Genomic DNA, 20,133 nt, shown 5'->3' with positions numbered 1-20,133 from the left:
TTTACATTCCATCAGGAGAGAAAGAAAACAGCAATCTGTTTGACTATGAAATCTCTATCATAGGCTTGTGAGTTGAATACTGGGAACCCAGATAATATGGCTATTTTGGGAGGTTATGAAAACTGAACAGGAGCTAGCTGAAGGACATGTCCCTCGAGGTTTATTCTGGGAGTGCTATGCCTTGCCCTGGCCCCTTTGCATCTATTCTCATTCTCTGCTTTGTAACTGCTATGAGGTAAGAAGCTCCTCTACTATATCTTCCTCCTGCCATGATGCTCTGCCCAAGTAAATGTGGCTAGGAACCACAGATAGAGTCCTTTGAAAATAAATTTTTCTTCATGTTTTTCTCTCAAATTTTATAATCCCTTAAAAGTAACATAAAATCATACAAATAAACTTAATTAGCAATGTTAAGTTCTACAAAGAAAAAGGGACACGGCAATATAAAAATATGTAGAATAAAAGCCTCATTTTTTTCTTGGCATTAAAAAGTTTACCCAGGGCTGGGTGGCGGTGGTACAGACCTTGGGAGGCAGAGGCAAGTGAATCTCTGAGTTCGAGGCCAGCTTGGTCTACAGAACAAATTCCAGAACAACCAGACTACACAGAAAAACCCTGCCTTCCCCCCATACACCCCCACATAAAATTTTTTAGACAAGGTTTCCCTACACTGCTAAGGCTATCCTTGAACTCACAAACCTTTTCTTTCTTTTTCTTTTCTTTCTTGTTTTTCTAAACTGTTTTTGAGACAGGGTCTTACTATTTAACTCTGGATGGCCTGGATCTCACTATATAGCTCAGGTTAGTCTGGAACTCAGACATCCATCTGCCTCTGATGAGGTTAAAGGTGTTGAGTCAGGCAGACCTCTATAAGTTCAAGGTGTGGTGGCACGTGTCTTTAATCCCAAGGCTTGGAAGGCAGAGGCAGGCAGAGCTCTGTGAGATCAAGGGCATCCTGGTCTACAGAGTGAGTTCCAGGACAAAGATACACAGAAACCCTGTCTCAAAAATGCCAAAAAGTAAAAATAAAAGAAACAGAGGTTAAAATAAAGCCACGTAAAGATGAAAAATACACAGAGAGTCTTGATACTATACATGATTATGTTGTCTTTGAATTGCTTGGCAACTGAGGAAGGAGAAATAGTTGCTAAAAGACATTTAAATATAAATGTTAACTGGATTAATAAAACATAAATATTATGTAAATGCCTTGACTTCAAAATTGAAGTCAAAAGATATGTTACTTTGGAGAAGAGGTTTTGCGTTTGTTTCCACAGAAAATAAGAGGCTGTGGATTCATTCTGAGTTAAGAAAAATCAGGTTTGATCAAGGAAGACCACCTGAGAAATCTCTGGTAGGAACAGATGGCCCAGATGTCTGAGTTCTACATCCAGAACAGATTCAAGACTGCTGCCTGAGATGATTAAGCTTCACAGGATACTACAGTCAGGACTTGATCATAATTCTAAATTTTCTTTAGGTCCCATAAGATTATCAGCATCCCCAACCAGCAGGAAGTAGCCTGGAAAACTGTGCCCACATTCTGCAAAAATGGACTATGGATATTTTCCTTTGTTTAGAATGTTGGATACAAATTGTTATGGCTAATGGTCAGGAGAGAAGCTAAACAAAGGATATTAGAATCAGAGTTCTTTTTTTTTTTTTTTAAAGAGGGGGAAATGGTGTGGTACAATGAATGATCTATATTCTGTCAACTATATTTTACATAAAATGCTGACTGGCCAGTAGCCAGGCAGGAAGTATAGGTGGGGACAACCAGACAGGAAGTAGAGGTGGGTCGATGAGAAAAGAGGATTTTGGGAAGAAGAAAGCTTGGTCCGCAGTCATTGTGACCATTCCACATAAGAAGCAAGAGGTGACTGCTTCACTGAATAAGGTACTGAGCCACGTGGTTAACACAGACAAGAATAATGGGCTAATATAAGTTATAAGAGTTAATAAGAAACCTGAGCTTGCCGGGCGGTGGTGGCGCATGCCTTTAATCCCAGCACTTGGGAGGCAGAGGCAGGTGAGTTTGAGACCAGCCTGGTCTACAAGAGCTAGTTCCAGGACAGGCTCCAAAACCACAGAGAAACCCTGTCCCGAAAAACCAAAAAAAAAAAAAAAAAAAAAAGAAAAAAAAAAGAAAGAAGCCTGAGCTAATGGGCCAAATAGCTTATAAGTAAGAAAAAAGAAAAAAAAGGTGTGAGTTACCACATGCAGCTACTGAGATTATATAAGCATGCTCAGGGTTATTCCTACTTTTACAAAGAAAAGAGAAGGCTAGGAATGTAGCTAAGTTGGTACAGTGCTTGCATGGCATGCACAAAATCCTGGACTCAATACCCAACACCACTAAAACCAGGAGCAGTGGAGCATGTCTTTAATACCAGGCAAGGAGGATCAAAACTTCAAGGTCATTTTCAACTACACGCAGAGTATGAGGCCAATCTGGACTACATGAGACTTAAGAAGAAGGGGAAGAAAGAAAGAGAGAGGCAGAGAAGGAGGGACAGTGAAGGAGGGAGGAAGCAAAAGAAAGGAGAGAGAGGGAGGAAGGGAAGGAGGGAGGAAGGAGGGAGGGAGGGAGGGAGGGAGGGAGGGAGGGAGGGAGGGAGGAAGGGAGGGAGGGAGGCAGGCGATATAAAATGGGCTAGTAAGGACGTCAAAGGCCCAGATCACCTAGGGCTGTGAAAGATTCTGCTTATTCTCAGAGCACTAACTGAAACTGAAATGATTTGGGAGAGTATAAGCAACAAGTTAGACTGTGAGACAACCAAATTAATTTGCACTTTAGACACTAATAAACAATTAGGTGTTTCTCAATACTACATTAGAGAGAGAGAAACGGGACAATATATGATTGAGAAAGAAAAGACATTTGTTTACATGTATTTTACAGCAGGGGCTATGCTCATATAAAAGACCTTTTCTTTTTAAAGATTTGTATATAGAGGAGTGCTCTGTCTGCATGTACAGCTTTATTTGTGAGCCACCATGTGGTTGATGGCAGTTGAACTCAGGACCTCTGAAACAGCACTGCTCTTAACTGCTGAGCCATATCTCCAGCTCCAGAAAAGACTTTTCTAAAGACAGAAAACTGTTTAACCTATTACAAGATTCTTTTATGTATTTAGTTATTTATTTTTAAAAATTTAACTTTATTTCTGTATGTCTGTCTGTCTTGAGTATATAAGCACATGTTTATGCAGGTGACATGGAGTCATAAGAGGGCATCAGACTTCTTGGAGCTGGAGTTACAATTGTAATTGAAAGCAACCTGAATTGCCGGGCGGTGGTGGCGCACGCCTTTAATCCCAGCACTACGGAGGCAGAGGCAGGCGGATCTCTGTGAGTTCGAGACCAGCCTGGTCTACAAGAGCTAGTTCCAGGACAAGCTCCAAAACCACAGAGAAACCCTGTCTTGAAGAAAAAAAAAAAAAGATGAAAGCAACCTGAAATGGGTGCTAGAAACCAAACTCAGGATTTCTGCAGAAACAGCAAGCTCTTTTGACCACCAAGCCATCTCTCCAACTCTGTTTTTAAGCATCTAAAATCAAAACTAAAATCCTAAACTTTAATTAAAACAACTATTAAAAAGGGGCTGGCAAGATGGCTCAGTGGATAAGAGCACTGGCTGCTCTTCCAGAGGTCTTCAGTTCATTTCCCATCACCCACATGATGGCTTGCAGCTGTCTGTAACTTCAGAGAATCTGACATCGTTATACCAATGCACATAAAGTTAAATAAATTTAAAAAAAAAAACTATTAAAAAGGTAAAATAGCCAGGTACATGCCCTTAGTTCCAGCACTCAGGAGGCAGAGGCAGAGGCAGAGGCAGAGGCAGAGGCAGAGGCAGAGGCAGGTATATCTATCCCTGTGAGTTCATGGCCAGTCTGGTCTACACACAGTGAGTTCCAGGACAGGCAAGACTATGCAGAGAAACTGTCTCAAAAATGCAACAAAAACAAAACAAAAATGAGAAAACCTGTGCATTTTAAGTAGAAATTTGTAAGAAAAGAAATAGAATTCTCTACTACCTGGTAAACATTTGCACATGGTTAGGATATGGCGAATCATGTCTTAATTCCAGCATTCATTAAATGGAGGGAGGAAGTTTGTCTCAGCTACACAGTCAATCCTATCTCAAAATTACAGAAATATAAATATAAAAGAAACCACAATGGTGTAGTTAGGGACAATAAAATAACTGAAAAAGATAATTGCTTAATGATATGAATCAGAAATTATCTATTAGCTTAAAATTATCCATAATTAAAAGATGGCTAGCTTTAAAGGGTAGATACTGGAATACACACTATATAAGCCAGAGAATCTAAAAAATGCTCAACATTCAGGGCTAAAACACACTGCAAATGCAAAAAGCAGTATCCATACCCCCTCCCCCCGGCAGGATTTCTCTGTGTATGCCTGGTTGCCTAGGATCTTACACTATAGACCATACTGGCCTTGAAATCAGATCCAAATGCCTCTACCTCCAGAGTTCTGGGATTAAAGGGAAGTTTTTTGTTTTTTAAATCAAGCCAGAGATAGCTATTTTGTGTTTGTAGGGTGCGTGTATATGGGGTACACATGTGCCTGGGTGTGTAATAATATACATTTACTTATTATGTATACATTGTGGAAATCACAAGACAACTTTCAGAGTTGTTTCTCACCTTTTACCCTGTTTTGGAAGCAGAGTCTTTCTCGTTGTTTTGTACTGCATATTCCAGGATAGCCTGCCTGAGAGTTTCTGGAAGATTTATCTCTATTTCCCATCTAACCACCAGGTAGGTGCTGGGATTACAAATGGAAGCCACTACACCAACATTTTGTATGGATTTTGGGCTTAGAATTTAGGACATCAGGCTTGAGTAGCAAGTATTTTTATTTACTGAACCATCTTTTTTTGTTTTGTTTCTTTTAAATAGGGTTATGTAGCCACGGTTGGCCTAGAATTTGCTATGTAACCAACCGAAGCTGGCCTTAACTCCCAAATCTCCTGTTTCCTCTCCCCGAGTACTGGGATTACATGGGTACACCACCACACTTAGGTAGACAACTCCCGTTTTTCCTTTCCTTTCCTTCCCTCCCCTCTTTCTTTCTTTCTTTCTTTCTTTCTTTCTTTCTTTCTTTCTTTCTTTCTTTCTTTCGACAGGGTTTTTCTGTGTATCTCTAGCTGTTCTGGAACTAGCTCTGTAGACCAGGCTGGCCTCAAACTCATAGAGATCCGCCTGCCTCTGCCTCCCGAGTGCTGGGATTAAAGGCGCACACCACCACCGCCCAGCTGGACTCCTATTTCTTCTCTTTTCTTTTTTTTTTTTAAATATTCATTTACTTATTATGTATACAATATTCTGTCTGTGTGTATGCCTGCAGGCTAGAAGAGGCACCAGACCTCATTACAGATGGTTGTGAGCCACCATGTGGTTGCTGGGAATTGAACTCAGAACCTTTGGAAGGAGAGGCACTGCTCTTAACCGCTGAGCCATCTCTCCAGCCCTGGACTCCTATTTCTAATGGCATAAAATGTTATCGATGTTTGATATTCTAAGCAAGGTAATAATAAATGCTGACAAAACAATAACAATAAAATTTAAATTCTAAAAGTCTTACCTTGTGTTCACATTTCTGATCAACTGGCAGTTTCAACCACTCACTGTCATCTCCCATTGTGCTTCCACTTTTTCTTGGAGTTAAAAGTAGTTCCTACACAGATAAAAGTAGATAGTAGATACTCATTAACTCTAATAACCAAGTAGTCTCGTGACAAAAAATCATTTTTCTTGGATTATCATGGATGTATAAAGGAGTTAAAAAGTCCCTTCTTTGATCAGATGCCTATTACTTAATTCTATTAATAGAACCTTTTTCTTTTTCTTCTTTTTTTTCCCCCAAGACAGGTTGTCTGGCTGTCCTCAAATTCATAGACATCCACCTGCCTCTGCCTCCTGCTAGCTAGAATTAAAGGTGCTTGCAGGTGTGGGCCTGGCTAATAGAACATTTTCTTTTCCTGGTTTTTTTTTTTTGTCTTTGTTTTCATTGTTTTGTTTTGAGACAGGATTTTTCTGTCTACCCCTGGCTGTCTTGGAATTGGATCTATAGAGAGGGCTGGCCTCAAACTCAGATATCTGTCTGCCTTACCTCCCAAGTGCTGGGATTAAAGGTGTGAAATGTTGGCACTCTCTGTGAGTTTGAGACCAGCCTGGTCTACAAGAGCTAGTTCCAGAAGGCTCCAAAGCTACAGAGAAACCCTGTCTCGGAAAAAAAATAATAATAAAAAAATAAAATAAAAACCAAAAAATAAATAAAAACTAATTACAAAAAAAGAAATGATCTACTTGGCCCTTAATATGGGAGGGACTGGAGAGATGGCTTAGAGGTTAAGAGCACTGACTGCTCTTCTAGAGGTCCTGAGTTCAAGTCTCAGCAACCCACATGGTGGTTCACAACCATCTGTAATGAGATCTGGTGCCCTCTTCTGGCCTGCAGGCATACATGGAGGCTGAACACTTTGTACATAATAAATAAATAAATAAATCTTTAAAAAAAAAAGAATACGGGAGACCAAATATTACACTCCTATATCAACTTCTTTGGCATATTTCTAGTTGGTTACTAAAAATAAGAGTTCAGACACATAAATAGCTTTGAAAAGCTGTCTTTTTATAAAAGAAATCTCCATCCACAGAGAAAGCCTACATTAGCAGGGAAATTTGTTCACCTTTGGAGGTCCCCTTCTCTGCCCTGAAGCAGGATACTGGAGTTTCTCAAAGATAAGACTAGGCTCCATACTTGGGCCATGCAGAAATTGTCACCGATGTCATAGGACAGTTCATCTGACTTTATTTGTGTAACCAAAGAAGCTTCTATTTACTATGGATTCCTCCTCTCTTTGCTAAAAATGTCAAGTCTCTATTCCTTTCTACAACTTAGAATGCTAGAAAAACTTCCATCATTTCCCCTGTATGCACTTAAGAAATATATATTCATTAGTTCATTACTGTTCATTTCTCTACTACTGGTTTCATGCATTTATTCACCCAACCTTCAGAGAATATAAAGAATTTTTCTTTCTTTGGTTTTTTTGTTTTTTTGTTTTTCAAGACAGTTTCTCTGAGTAGCCTGTCCTGGAATTCACTTTGTAGACCAGGTTGGCCTTGAACTTGGAAATCGGCCTGCCTCTGCCTCCCCATCGCTGGGATTAAAGGTGTACACCACTACCACTCAGCTCCTAAAATTTCTTATAGAAAATAACTTATATAAACCAGGCATGGTGATACAAGCTTGTAATCCTTGCCCTCAAGAAGCTGAGGCATGAAACCTAGTCTTAATACAAAACAACAGAATAGAACAAAAGCTGGATATGGTAGCTCAACCCTGTAATCCTATCACCCATGATGCTGAGGCAGGAGGATTATTGAAAGATCAAGGGCATCTTGGGTTAAAGAGTGAGTTTGAAGCCAGACTGTACTAGATCGAGACTTCTGGGAAAAGAAGGAGAGAAGGAGAGAAATCATTACAGACAACTCTCAATACTAGCTAGCCTTCTACCTAGTCCTGTTAAATACAAATCTAACCCATGCTTATACAAACTAGTAAACGAGTAAATCCATGAATAATTCATTCCTTTGTAAATATTCTGTATATTTAAATCTTTTTTGCTGTTGTTTTTGAGAAAGTCTCACTGTGTAGCCTTGGTTAACACAGAGCTTGCTACATAAACAGGCTGCCTAGAACTCATAAAGATCCAGTTGCCTTCCATCTCAAGTGCTGGGATATAAAGTGTGAGTCGCCATGCCTAGCTTAAACCACTTTTAAAAATATTTTTATTTATGTGTATGTGTTGGGTGGGTGTGTGTTCCTGTGGAGATCTGAAGAATGTGTCAGATTAGAGCTGGATTACAGGCAGTTGTAAACTCGCTGACGTGGGTACTGGGAACTGAGATCAGGTCCTCTGGAAGAGCAGCATTACTGAAACATCTCTCTGGCCTCATAGTTAAGCAATTTTAATAAGGTTGATAGTCAATAATCTTTAAAAACTTTATGCTTTCCATTAGGAAACACCTTTCTGATTGTGAAAACAGTTGCTGGAAGAAAAAAACCATTTACTATACAAAATTCACAAAGAAACGTATTAAAATGAAAATTTACTAACAGTAATTAAAATGAGCTTGTATATAAATCACATGAAAAAGATAAGGTTATTCCTCTTTTAAGCTTTGTTTTGGCCTAAGTTGCCTTTGAACTCACTATGTAGTTCAGGATAATCTTAAAATCCTGATCCTTCAGCCCCTCACCTCTCAAATGCTGACATTTTAGGTACTTGCCACTATGCCCAGGTAAGACCTATTTTGCATTTGCAAATATTTTCATGTTTTTGAGAAAATAACACCCACATTGTACTTCATTCTGTGAAAGTATCACAGTCAGCAATCTTACTGAGCATCTAACTACTGAGCCACCTCTGCAGCCTCTCAAAGCTGGAATAAAAAGAAATAAAACGTGGACAGTTTATAGCATAAATGAGCCTTGGCAAAATTATGTTTAATCACAGGACTCTATATGGTTTAATTCCATTTCAATAAAATGTCCAAAACAGGGGATTTTTGTTGTTTTTGTTGTCTGTTTTTTTAAATAAGATTAGTTTCTTTGGAGATAACAGAAATTCCCAAAGTATTTTCTTGTTTTCTTGGTGGTATGGGGGAGAGAGTACGGGTTGGTTGAACATATTAGGCAAGCACTCTACCACTGAGTTATGTGCCTTGGCCTCTTTTGGAAGTAATGGAAATGTTCTTAAATTGTGGTGATAGCTACACAAAAACTAAGCAAGTTTAGTAACAAAAGTCCTGAGAAGATAAACCATGAGGTACTCAAGAAGTGTAGAACAGTACAAGAAAGATAGATCAACAAACAGCCCTCATATAAAAGTAAAATACACCATATGCGGAGTCATAAAGAAGGAGCAGACTGTCAGCGACAACCTTATGGCATTTGGCACTGTCAGTGACAAATGGTAGATGAAATTTTTAAAAATGAGTATTAACAAGGAATGGTGGTAAACACCTGTGATTTCAACATTTGGGAAAAACTGTGGCAAAAAAGACGATTGTGAGTTTGAGGCCAGCATGTTAAGATTCTGTCTAAAGTGGGGGAGGAACAGGTGGAAAAAAATAATTTTATGTTTAGGAAACATTAAAGGCAAAGCCTTGGAGATAGGGTCTCTGTATATGTGATTAATAATTTCCTAAGTATAAAATCAGAGAGATTAAGGTCAGAGCAAAGATTAACGATTAGTAACTAAAATCTCTTTAAAAGGCACCTACTAGAACAAATTAGAAAGTAGAGAAAGTAGAAGGTTTCATTTGTGGGGTGGTTTGTTTTTAGCTTGAGACATGTATCTCAGTCTGGTTTTCAATTCCCAGCTTTTCTGTCTCACCTCCAAAGTGGTGAGATTACAGGCTGTAGCGCCATACATGACCAAAGTAGAGTTTTGATTGGAAATGATTACAATACTCCTCCAGGAGCCAGAGCTAAAGGTTTAATCAACAGGAATGGAAAGAGTGGGCAGGGATACTGAAAGGAGTTATATTACAGAGAAAGAATCAGCAAGTCTTTGCAGCTAAAGAAGATGAGAGCTAAGGGTAAAGTCTAATGCAGAGAGGGAGGCTTCAGACTATCTAAGAGTAGGGGTGAAAAATGGCACCCCTGAGGGAAAACCAAGAGATCTGAGTTGTCTTTGGGGGAGTGGAAGAGAAGCTAGAAGGTAGAGTCCGCTTTAGACCACAGGGTGATCTCCAAGGGGACAGGTGGGGAGCGTATTCAAATAGCTAAACTGTAACACTGTGGTAAACAGAGGGCTCTGGATTTTAGATACAAAAAACACAAAGATGTTATTAAAGTAACAGTTTGTTTTAAAAGTAACAAAACTCTACTGAAAGACACACAACATGTGACTCTTATGGTCTGGGCCCTAGAAAAATACTGAGAAATTTCAAGTGGTTCAATGTACCTAGGAGATTCTACCACCACCTATAGTTGAGCCAAAGGCAAAGAGGTCAACGAAAAGAATTTTGTTCTACCAAAGAATTATTCATTTTCTACAGATATATCTAATGTCTCCAAAGACCTCAAATATGACAGTCTGCTCTGTTGCTAGTAAAGGTTACACACAATTGCTTACCTTTAAACCCGAGGGGAAGAAATTTTTAAGATTATACATAAAGGCAGAACTTAGAATAAATTTCATTTTAGTTTTCAGTTCATTTTTCAGTTTAGTGAGCACACACACAGACATTATATATATATATATCTGAGCATAAGCTCCAGCAATATAGTATTCTTCAACCACCTAAAAATAAGGCAGAGGGATTATGTGGTAAATAGTGTTGGAGCTGGGCTTAGAACTAGCTCCTGCTTTACAGTACATACTCTTCCCCAGCTTCCCAGATGCTCACGTGTGGTATCCTTTTATTTTAAATTCCTGTTGTAATGACAGTCTACAATAACCACAGAGCTTGGTTTTGCATTTTACTTGGAAAGAATTGTTGGCAGTTCAACTCTTCTATGGCTAATTTCCAAGCTCTTGACCTATAAAGTCCTTTACTATCACAATACAAGAGCTCTGAATTTGATTAGCATTCCTGGACTCTCTCTCAGGCTAAGAAAACGCTACTGCAGAATCACAGGATGAGTCTGAGAAGCCTGATGGAAGATTCTGGTCACCCAAAGCATAATCCCTAACATTTATGCCTGTAGTTCCAGCTATCTGGAAGGTTAAGACAAGAGGATAACTTGATTCCAAAAGTTTGAGAGCCAGCCTGGGTATCATACCAATATCACCAATATCAAAAACACAAACAAACAAACAAACAAAAAATTATAAACCATTATATACAAGATGGCTCAGTGTATAAATGTACTTGTTGTCAAGCCTGATGACCTGAGTTCAATCCCCGGTATCCACATGATGTAAGGAAAGAGCCAACTCCTGCAAGCTGTCATCTGGCATCCACATACAGGCTGTGACATGCACATGTTCACAACCCCAAACACGTAAATGCTCTAAAAATTAAAAAAAAATTAAACCTTTTAAATGATCACTGACATGCAATGTACTCATTTTTTAAAAAGACAGTCATTATAAAACGATATAATGAATATATGTTTATAGATCTTTACTCAAACCACATCTATGAAGGGCACATGGACTAAAAAAAAAGTAAAAATTATGTCATAGAATATTTAAGATTATTACTTGTCCAAAGTCCAAAAGAATCTCATCTATGTGGAAGTAACAAAAACGATAACACTTTCCCTCTAACAAATACACACCTTCACTGCCTCCAGATGTCTCCAGTAATAAACATTAAATATCTTGCTTGTGTACTCTGCATTGAACTGCTTCTCTAGCAAGTTATCTCACTAACCTTCAGTCATAGTTGCTTTACTTATTCTGAGGCAGGTAAAGAGCTGTACCATTTATATGATGCTATTCTATCGTCAGGGAAGAGGGTTAGCAGGACTCTCCCTGTATGATTGCTGTCAATGTTTCCAAAAGGGGTACTGGATCCCAACACAAGCCTCTGGGAGATGGAGAGCTGAAGCCGCTGAGAATTAGGTCAACTTTGAGAATTACTGCTCAACACTACCAAGGAGACTGAAAACCTAAAGCTTACTCATGCAGGAGGCTAGCCAGGTCTCTAAATTCCAAGCTAAGAACCCAAGGTCCAGAACACTAGATTCAGTTCCACCCATTCTGCCCCATCAGGTTAAACTCGGGTAAAAATCAATCCCCTCTTCACTCCAAATAGGAACTAGGCTGGGGAAAGCCAGGTCATCAGCACGACTTAAACACAACACATCCAAACAAACATTCCAGGGCTGCTGGCACCACCCAGAGGTAGAGCTGATGCCCCAGCTTTAGCACACTGCAGCCTGCATTGCTTTCCCTCCTTCCCGGACTGTTAAGTCCCCTGAGGTACGTGCACCAGGACTTCGGGACCAGCACGGGATGCTTGCCCCCTTTCGGTAGTCTGACACTTACGCTACCCTAGCAGGGAAAGGTCGGGCCCTAAAATCCGGGCCCTAAAATCCGTGCATGATCAGCAGGAATACCCGGTAGCCGGCGGGAGGCAGCCGCACTGGCAAGTCAGCTGCTGGGAACCGCCTGGAGGGGGGGGGGCAGGGACAGAAGCACCACTGTCAAGAGTTGCCCTGTCCCACCCTCAATGGCCCTCTGCACGCCCACAGAACGCTTAAAGGGACCGCAGCAACCTTCACCCAGAGTTCTGCACTCCCAGGATGCTGCCTCCAGACCAAAGGTTTTCCAAAGCAGGCCGTAAATGACCTTGGAAGTAGATCTCTGGTTTGGTAGTAATACAGGTAATGCCACAAAAATAAAGGAGCTGACTAGTTTCCAATACCATAATCCTAAGTCTTTAAAGGGTCTTAAAAAAAGTGCAGACAATAGTCAAACCATTAAAGCAAATAAATACCCAGATGCCATCATAAAAGCTGCTTTAAAAAAAAAAAAACCTCTCTTAGAATGAGCCATTCTTCAAACTGCAGCACAAAGACACAGAAAGAAATTCCAGAAGCTTTCAATGCCCCCTCTTGCTCTTTCACATTCTCCCGTAACAGCAAAGAGAAGGCTCCTAGGTATTCATATCAGATAGGTTAGGGCGGTTAATAGGAGGCAAAAAAGTAAAATAACCTTCCCCTTTTTGTGAATAAAAAATGGTCTTTCAAAAATATGCCAAGAATTTACTACAAGTCTATGCAAGCAAAGGACTATTACAAACAAATATAATTGGGATATACAAACATCTAATTTAAAAGGAAGCTCTTTATAAATTTGTAGGGAAACTGCATTAAAATCTCAGGGACTGAGCTGGAGTGAAGGCTCAGTAGGTAATGGTATTTACTGAATAAGCCTAGCAACCTGAGTTCAACCTCTGGGATCCACATAGGAATGGAAGGAGAGAACTCTACGAAATCCTATGACTTCCACACGATACGATGGCACACAAACCTCACTCTCAATGCACACAATTAAACTAAAAAAAAAATCTTGGAGTAAATACATGGTCTTTGAGAGCTTCAAAGATTATATCATTGCATATCAATTTTCTTTACACTGAATGAAAAAAATCCTCCATTGAATTATTTTAATTTTGCAGCACTAGGGATTGAACAAAGGGTCTTGTACATGTTAGGCAAGACCACGTTGGAACTCTGTCTCTTGCCTTGCCTTCTTAAAAACTTACTTTATGGGGACTGGAGAGATGGCTCAGAGGCTAAGAACATTGCCTGCTCTTCCAAAGGTCCTGAGTTCAATTCCCAGCAACCACATGGTGGCTCACAACCATCTGTAATGGGGTCTGGTGCCCTCTTCTGGTCTTCTGGCATACACACAGACAGAATATTGTATACATAATAAATAAATAAATATAAAAAAAACCTTACTTTATATTTTGAAACAATGTTTCACTAAACCGCTCAGGTGTCCTCTGAATTCTTTGTAGTCTAGGCAGTTTTTAGACTTGTGATCTTCCTGGTTCAGCCTCTAACAGTTGGATTATATAACAGCACACCGGGCCCAGTTCCACAATATAATTAAAAAAAAAAACCCTACTAAAGTAATCAAATTAGTATGAGAATCAATGTCTACTTATAAATTAACACCTCTTATGTGAATAGGGGTTCAAGTAGAATTTAGATTCAGAGGACAAGCATGAAGACTGAAGAGTAGATAGACTCAGGTTATTCTTAATCTAAAGGTCTATGAGAACTGAAGAGAAACTAACAGTCAAGATGTTTCTACAGTACATTTACTGACATTCATGAATTAAGCAATCAAGACCCTCTTTCATTGTATACACATAAAGTTAACACTGTACTAAGTGTTTGTAGATTAGTCTTTCTTATGAGATCCTTTTCTTTTTTAAAGATTTATTATGTATACAGTGTTTGTTCTTCCTGCATGTATGCCAGCAGGCCAGAAGAGGGCACCAGATCTTATAAATGGTTGTGAGCTACCATGTGGGTGCTGGGAGTTTAACTCAGGTCCTCTGGAAGAGCAGTCAGTGCTCTTAACCTCTGAACCATCTCTATGACCCCCTCATCAGATTCTTTAAAAGATTCATTTTTACTATTAATGTGTATGTGTGTATATCTGTATGAGTTTATATACATAACATTTGTGACTGGTGTAGAAATGCCTCTCTGAGATAGGATCTTTTATTTAAAGTCAGGCTTACTGAAACATAATTCATATACAGTAAAATTTGTTCCATATAGCATACAGTTCTGAAAAACATAATTCATATACAGTAAAATTTGTTGCATATAGCATACAGTTCTGAAAAACATAATCCATATACAGTAAAATTTGTTCCATATAGCATACAGTTCTGAAAAACACAGAGAGCTACATATCCATTACCACAAACAAGAGCACCAACAGCCCAAAACTTTTGTGACCTTTATAGTTAACACCTTTCCACACTCCAAGGAAACCACCAATCAGTTCCTATACTTTTGCCTTCCTAACACTGTTACATAAATAACATCATATAGTATGTTGTCGTTTGAGTCTAGTTTCTTTGAGTCATTATAATACAAATGAGATAAAGGGCTGGGATTGTGGTTCAATCGCAGAGCTCTTGTTCATCCTGTCTGGCTCCCTGGGTTCTATACCCAGGAACAACAAAAAATAACAGATCATTCATCCATGTAGATGCATAAAATGGCCATTTCTTCCTTTTCATTACTTGACTGCAAGATATAAACATTATGTTCCTGTTTACAAACTCAAGCCACTTAGTTGTTAACACATTTTGAAAAGAAATTGCTAGCAGCTTTCTCATACAGGTTTTGTCTGCATGTTCAGTCTTACTTCTCTCAGATAATTATCTAAAGTAGAACTGCTTTGCGGTATGTTGTGTGTATTTATTCTTACATGTAAATACTTAATCATTTTCCAAAGTAGCTGTATGAACCATTTTGAAACAAATTTAAGAATTCAAGAGTAAGTGAATTACTAATCCTAACTTTCTATCTGTATCTGGTTTTATACCTAAGAAATCAAGCCAGTTCTCTATGCAATTGTTAAGGAGTTATAACACTCTTTTTAAAAATCAACCAGTCATCATCATTGATCATTTAATATGAAACATAGATTTTTTTTTCTTTTTGAGACAGAGTTTTTGTGTAGAACCCTGTTTATAAACAAGGCTGGTCTTTAACTCAGAGATCCACCTATCTCTGCCTCCCAAGTTCTGGGATTAAAGGCGTGTGCCACCATCACCCAGGAACAGAGGTCATTTTATAGCACTTTCAAAAGCAAATACCAATGAAAACTACTCTTTCAAACTGCATCTGTGAGCAGTCGGAATCAAGTTATTGTTTTCTGTACCAACAATCTATATAGATCAACAAAAGTGTTAGAACAAACCAAAAATGTATCCTTTAAATGAGTTTTCTTTGCTTTAAAAAGAATTAATATTTTTAATTATGTCTAAGTATTTGTGTGTGTCTGTGCTGGGTATGTGAACATGCATGCAGGTGCCCAGGGAAGGACATGAGAAGATGCCAGAGTCCCTGAAGTTGGATTACATACAGGCAACCCTGAGCCACTTGATGTGGATGGCTGGAAGTAGCAATTTCCTCAAGATAGAAACATTCCATCTCCCAGGGAACTTCCTTAACATAAAAGATAAACAACTCAAAATAGCTTCAGGAAGTTCCTAAAACTGATCAGACTGACTAGGTCCCCCTCTCTTCAAGACTATATAAGGAGTTTGTTGAGAGTCACTCTCAGACAAGACAAGCTCCAAAGACTAGCCAAGTTGCCTTAAAGAGTTTAGATCAACAATCATTGGCAAAGATATCTCCAGTCATTTTACTCAAGGTCCCCAGCTTTCTAGAATTGTCATCTGTGCTGAAGTGGGCTTTGATGATGCAGTGGTCTCTCAGTCATGTATGCTCCTGTAAGTAACCCCAATAAAACTCACTGGTCACCAAGCTGAACTTTGGTCTGTCTGTTGTGGACTCATTATTTGGGGTGAGTAGGTATGTGTATGAGTCTCCTCAGGGAAAGTGTTGTCACACAACATAAACTCAGGTCCTCAAGGAGCAAGAAGTGCATTTAATCTCAGGACCAATTCACCAGCCTCCAAACTGACTTTTCAATATTCAAATGGGTTTTTCTATGGATTAAATACAATTTTAAAATAATGTCATTATATACCATTCTTACACCTGTCAGAATGGCTAAAATAAAAAACACCAATGATAGCCTTTGCTGGAGAGGTTGTGGAGAAAGGGGTACACTCATCCATTGCTGGTGGGAATGCAAACTTGTGCAACCACTTTGGAAAGCAGTGTGGCGGTTTCTCAGGAAATTCGGGATCAACTTACCCCTGGGCCCAGCAATACCACTCTTGGGAATATACCCAAGAGAGGCCCTATCATACAACAAAAGTATATACTCTACGATGTTCATAACAGCATTGTTTGTAATAGCCAGAACCTGGAAACAACCTAGATGCCCTTCAATGGAAGAATGGATGAAGAAAGTATGGAATATTTACATATTAGAGTACTACTCAGCAAGGGCTTCTTGAATTTTGCATGCAAATGGATGGAAATAGAAAACACTATCCTGAGTGAGGTAAGCCAGACCCAAAAAGAGGAGCATGGGATGTATTCACTCACATTTGGTTTCTAGCCATAAACAAAGGACATTGAGCCTATAATTAGTGATCCTAGAGAAGCTAAATAAGGAGAACCCAAAGAAAAACATTTAGGCATCCTACTGAATATTAACCTTCATCAGGCGATGGAAGGAGACAGAGACAGAGACCCACATTGGAGCACCGGACTGAAATCTCAAGGTCCAAATCAGGAGCAGAAGGAGAGAGAGCACGAGCAAGGAACTCAGGACCGCGAGGGGTGCACCCACACACTGAGACAATGGGGATGTTCTATCGGGAACTCACCAAGGCCAGCTGGCCTGGGTCTGAAAAAGCCTGGGATAAAACCGGACTCTCTGAACATAGCGGACAATGAGGACTACTGAGAACTCAAGAACAATGGCAATGGGTTTCTGATCCTACTGCACGTACTGGCTTTGTAGGAGCCTAGGCAGTTTGGATGCTCAACTTACTAGACCTGGATGGAGGTGGGGGTTCCTTGGACTTCCCACTGGGCAGGGAACCCTGATTGCTCTTTGGGAGGAGGAGGGAGGGGGACTTTATTGGGGGAGGGGGAGGGAAATGGGAGGCGGTGGCGGGGGAAGAGACAGAAATCTTTAATAAATAAATAAATTAAAAAAATAAATATTAAAAAAATAATGTCATTATATAGCAAGTCACATTAAACATCTTTATTTTCAAAAGTGTAATTCTCTAAAAGACAAAAAGAAACTATGAATAAAGTTTAAGAAACATAAATAATATGCCCCATGTTGCAAATACTAAAAGCTTTAAGAAAAAGGGGGTCTGGATGGCCAGTGAGATAGCTCAATGAGTCAAAGTGCTTGCTACCAAACCTGACAACCTTAGTTCAATCTCCAGTACCTACAAGGTAGAAGGAAAGGAAAGAACTAGTTCCTACAAGTTATACTCTGACCTGCATACACAATAAAATTATATTAAAAACCTTTAAAAAATAAAGAATAGACAGGTGTAGGATTTTTGCACAGAGTTGGTAGGCATGTAAACTGCTATATACATATAAGAAAAACATTAAATATTAACAATCCATTTCCAACAGAATTGAAAAGATAATACAAAATGACATATAAATGAGAAATAGTCTCAAAATTGAAAAATACCTATCAACTTATAGATAAGACAAACCCATATAACAGTGTCATACAGTCATAAAAATGGAGTGGTTGTGCACACCTTTAATCCCAGCACTCAGGAGGCAGAGGCAAGCAGAACTCTGTGAATCCAAGGTCAGCCTGGTCTACAGAGCTAGTAGGGACAGCCAGGGATACAGAGAAACCCTGTATCAAAACAAACAAACAAACAGAAAAAGGAATAGAGTAATGAAACATGCTATCACATGTATGAACCTCAAATATTATTCAAAGTGAAAGATGTCAGACACAAAAGGATATGAGTTGTGCAATTCCACTGTTATGAAGTGTTTTAAAGTGGTTTGTAGGGAATGAGGGGAATGGGAAGTGACTGCCAATAGGTACAAAATTTTCTTCTGGTGGAGTGATAAACATTTTGGAATTAGACAGTGACAGTCAACATGTTTTGTGAATGTTAAAAACCACAAAGTAAGTGTTATAGTATAGGAACTATAATTTTAAGCAATTTCACTAACAGGAAACAATTTCTTAAAAGTCATGGCATACTTACTGAAAAGATATTCTACAGCCAGAAAATAATGATTAGCAGTTACATGGATGAACCTAACAATCCACAGCGGGGGGCATGAAGTACTTAATCTATATGGTACAACGATACAAGCCCAAACAATCAAGGGGTACATTCATCTGTAGTTAAAGACTAAGGAAAGGCTATGCTGGAAGCTCAGCATAGAAGAGGCAGGGAAGGTACTAGAAAAATGGCTCAGCAGTTAAAAAGCACTTTTTCTTGAACAGGACTCAGGTCCAGTTCCCAGCACCAACATGGCAACTCATCACTTTCTGTAGCTTCAGTTTTAGAGGAGCTAACACTCTCTTTTGTCCTTCAGGGTATCATATACTGCGTGGTACAGCGACACACATTCAGGCAAATCACCCATACAAATAAATAATAATTATGTTTGTTTTCAAACAGGGTATCTACATAGCTCTGGCTACTCTGAGACTCACTATGTAGACCACGTTTGCCTCAAGCTCACAGAGATCTGCCTCTGTCTGCTCTGCCTTCCAAGAGCTGGAATTAAACTCATGCAACTATGTCCATAAACAAACATACAAAAAAAACAAAAAGACAGCACTTTTTTTTTTTTTTAAACATTGGATGCTCTTCCAGAGGCCCAGGTTTGATTCCTAATGCCTGTAACTCCAGTTCCTAAAATCTTCTGGCCTCTTCAGGGACTGAATGCATGTGGTACATATACATACACACAGACACTTATATACACAAAAGAAAAATTACAAAGAGGCAGGAAATATAATCAGGAACTTAAGAAAGGAGGTCTGCCTGTCCATTGGTAATGATTCAGTTCTTTGACTGAGGATAGAAAATAGGAGATTTAAAAGAAAAAAGGTAACATAATTATTTTTAATATATAAAAGACACCATGGAGATTTAGAATAGGAGAGGGACTTTGCTTCCAACTAAAAGGTTCTTATAATGTAAAAACATACTCTGCAGTGTTTTTTTTTTTGGTTTTTCGAGACAGGGTTTCTCTGTGGTTTTGGAGCCTGTCCTGGAACTAGCTCTTGTAGACCAGGCTGGTCTCGAACTCACAGAGATCCACCTGCCTCTGCCTCCCGAGTGCTGGGATTAAAGGCATGCGCCACCACCGCCCGGCTCTCTGCAGTGTTTAAACACAAGTGTAAAGCAAACTTTTTTTTTTAACCTGAAAGGCATAATGGGAGAGGGAGGAAGTGAGGGAGGGGAGGAGGGAGGGAAGAGGTGAGGGTGAAAATATTCTACAACTTCTTCCCTGACATTAATTATCTATAGCACTTCAGAGAGGTCAACTAATCTTTGGGACTTTAGTATTCTCATATATAAAACTATGAGTTTATATTGAAAAGCCTCCCACCTATAAAATATGAAATGGTACTTATTTGATAACAGTTATTTACATCCATAAACAAGGTGTTTTCAATGTCAAGTTTCTCAGTAAAAAAGTAACTGTAGCACTGGCAAATCACAACCCACTTTCTACTCCTTGATTAAATTATTAGGAAGGAATGGTGGTTTGCTTTATTTTAGTTTTATAGACATAGTAACAATCCAAAAAACTTGCTGGAACTCCAGTCCCAGGGGGATCTGACTCTTCTGGCTTCTTTGAGCTTCTGCTTCCACCCCGCCACACAATTAAAATAAGAAAAGTTAATGCAGGCCTGTGGTGGCACATAACTTTAACCTCAGCACTCTGGGAGGGATGAACACATTTTGAAGAAACTACATGATAATCAATAGCTAC

The 20,133-nt window shown here is 39.2% G+C and overlaps 1 protein-coding gene across 5 annotated transcripts in view; it reads right to left on the bottom strand.

Annotated features, from left to right (window-relative positions):
* The window catches only part of Ckap5 (cytoskeleton associated protein 5), a 91,228-nt gene that overhangs the window by 64,587 nt on the left and 6,508 nt on the right, over positions 1–20,133 (bottom strand). For 4 of the 5 annotated variants that reach the window (XM_075961373.1, XM_075961375.1, XM_075961374.1 and 1 more), the window contains exon 2: positions 5,620–5,712. In XM_075961373.1, coding sequence (XP_075817488.1) covers positions 5,620–5,676 — 57 coding nt within the window. In that variant the 5' untranslated portion in view covers positions 5,677–5,712. Of the gene's footprint in view, positions 1–5,619; positions 5,713–10,945; positions 11,068–20,133 lie in introns of those variants that run through there. The other variant, XM_075961378.1, reaches the window with a different exon arrangement.

The sequence above is a fragment of the Microtus pennsylvanicus genome, chromosome 2 (genome assembly GCF_037038515.1).
Source record: "Microtus pennsylvanicus isolate mMicPen1 chromosome 2, mMicPen1.hap1, whole genome shotgun sequence".
Taxonomy (NCBI): Eukaryota; Metazoa; Chordata; class Mammalia; order Rodentia; family Cricetidae; genus Microtus; species Microtus pennsylvanicus.
This window is presented reverse-complemented; position numbering and strand designations above follow the sequence as displayed.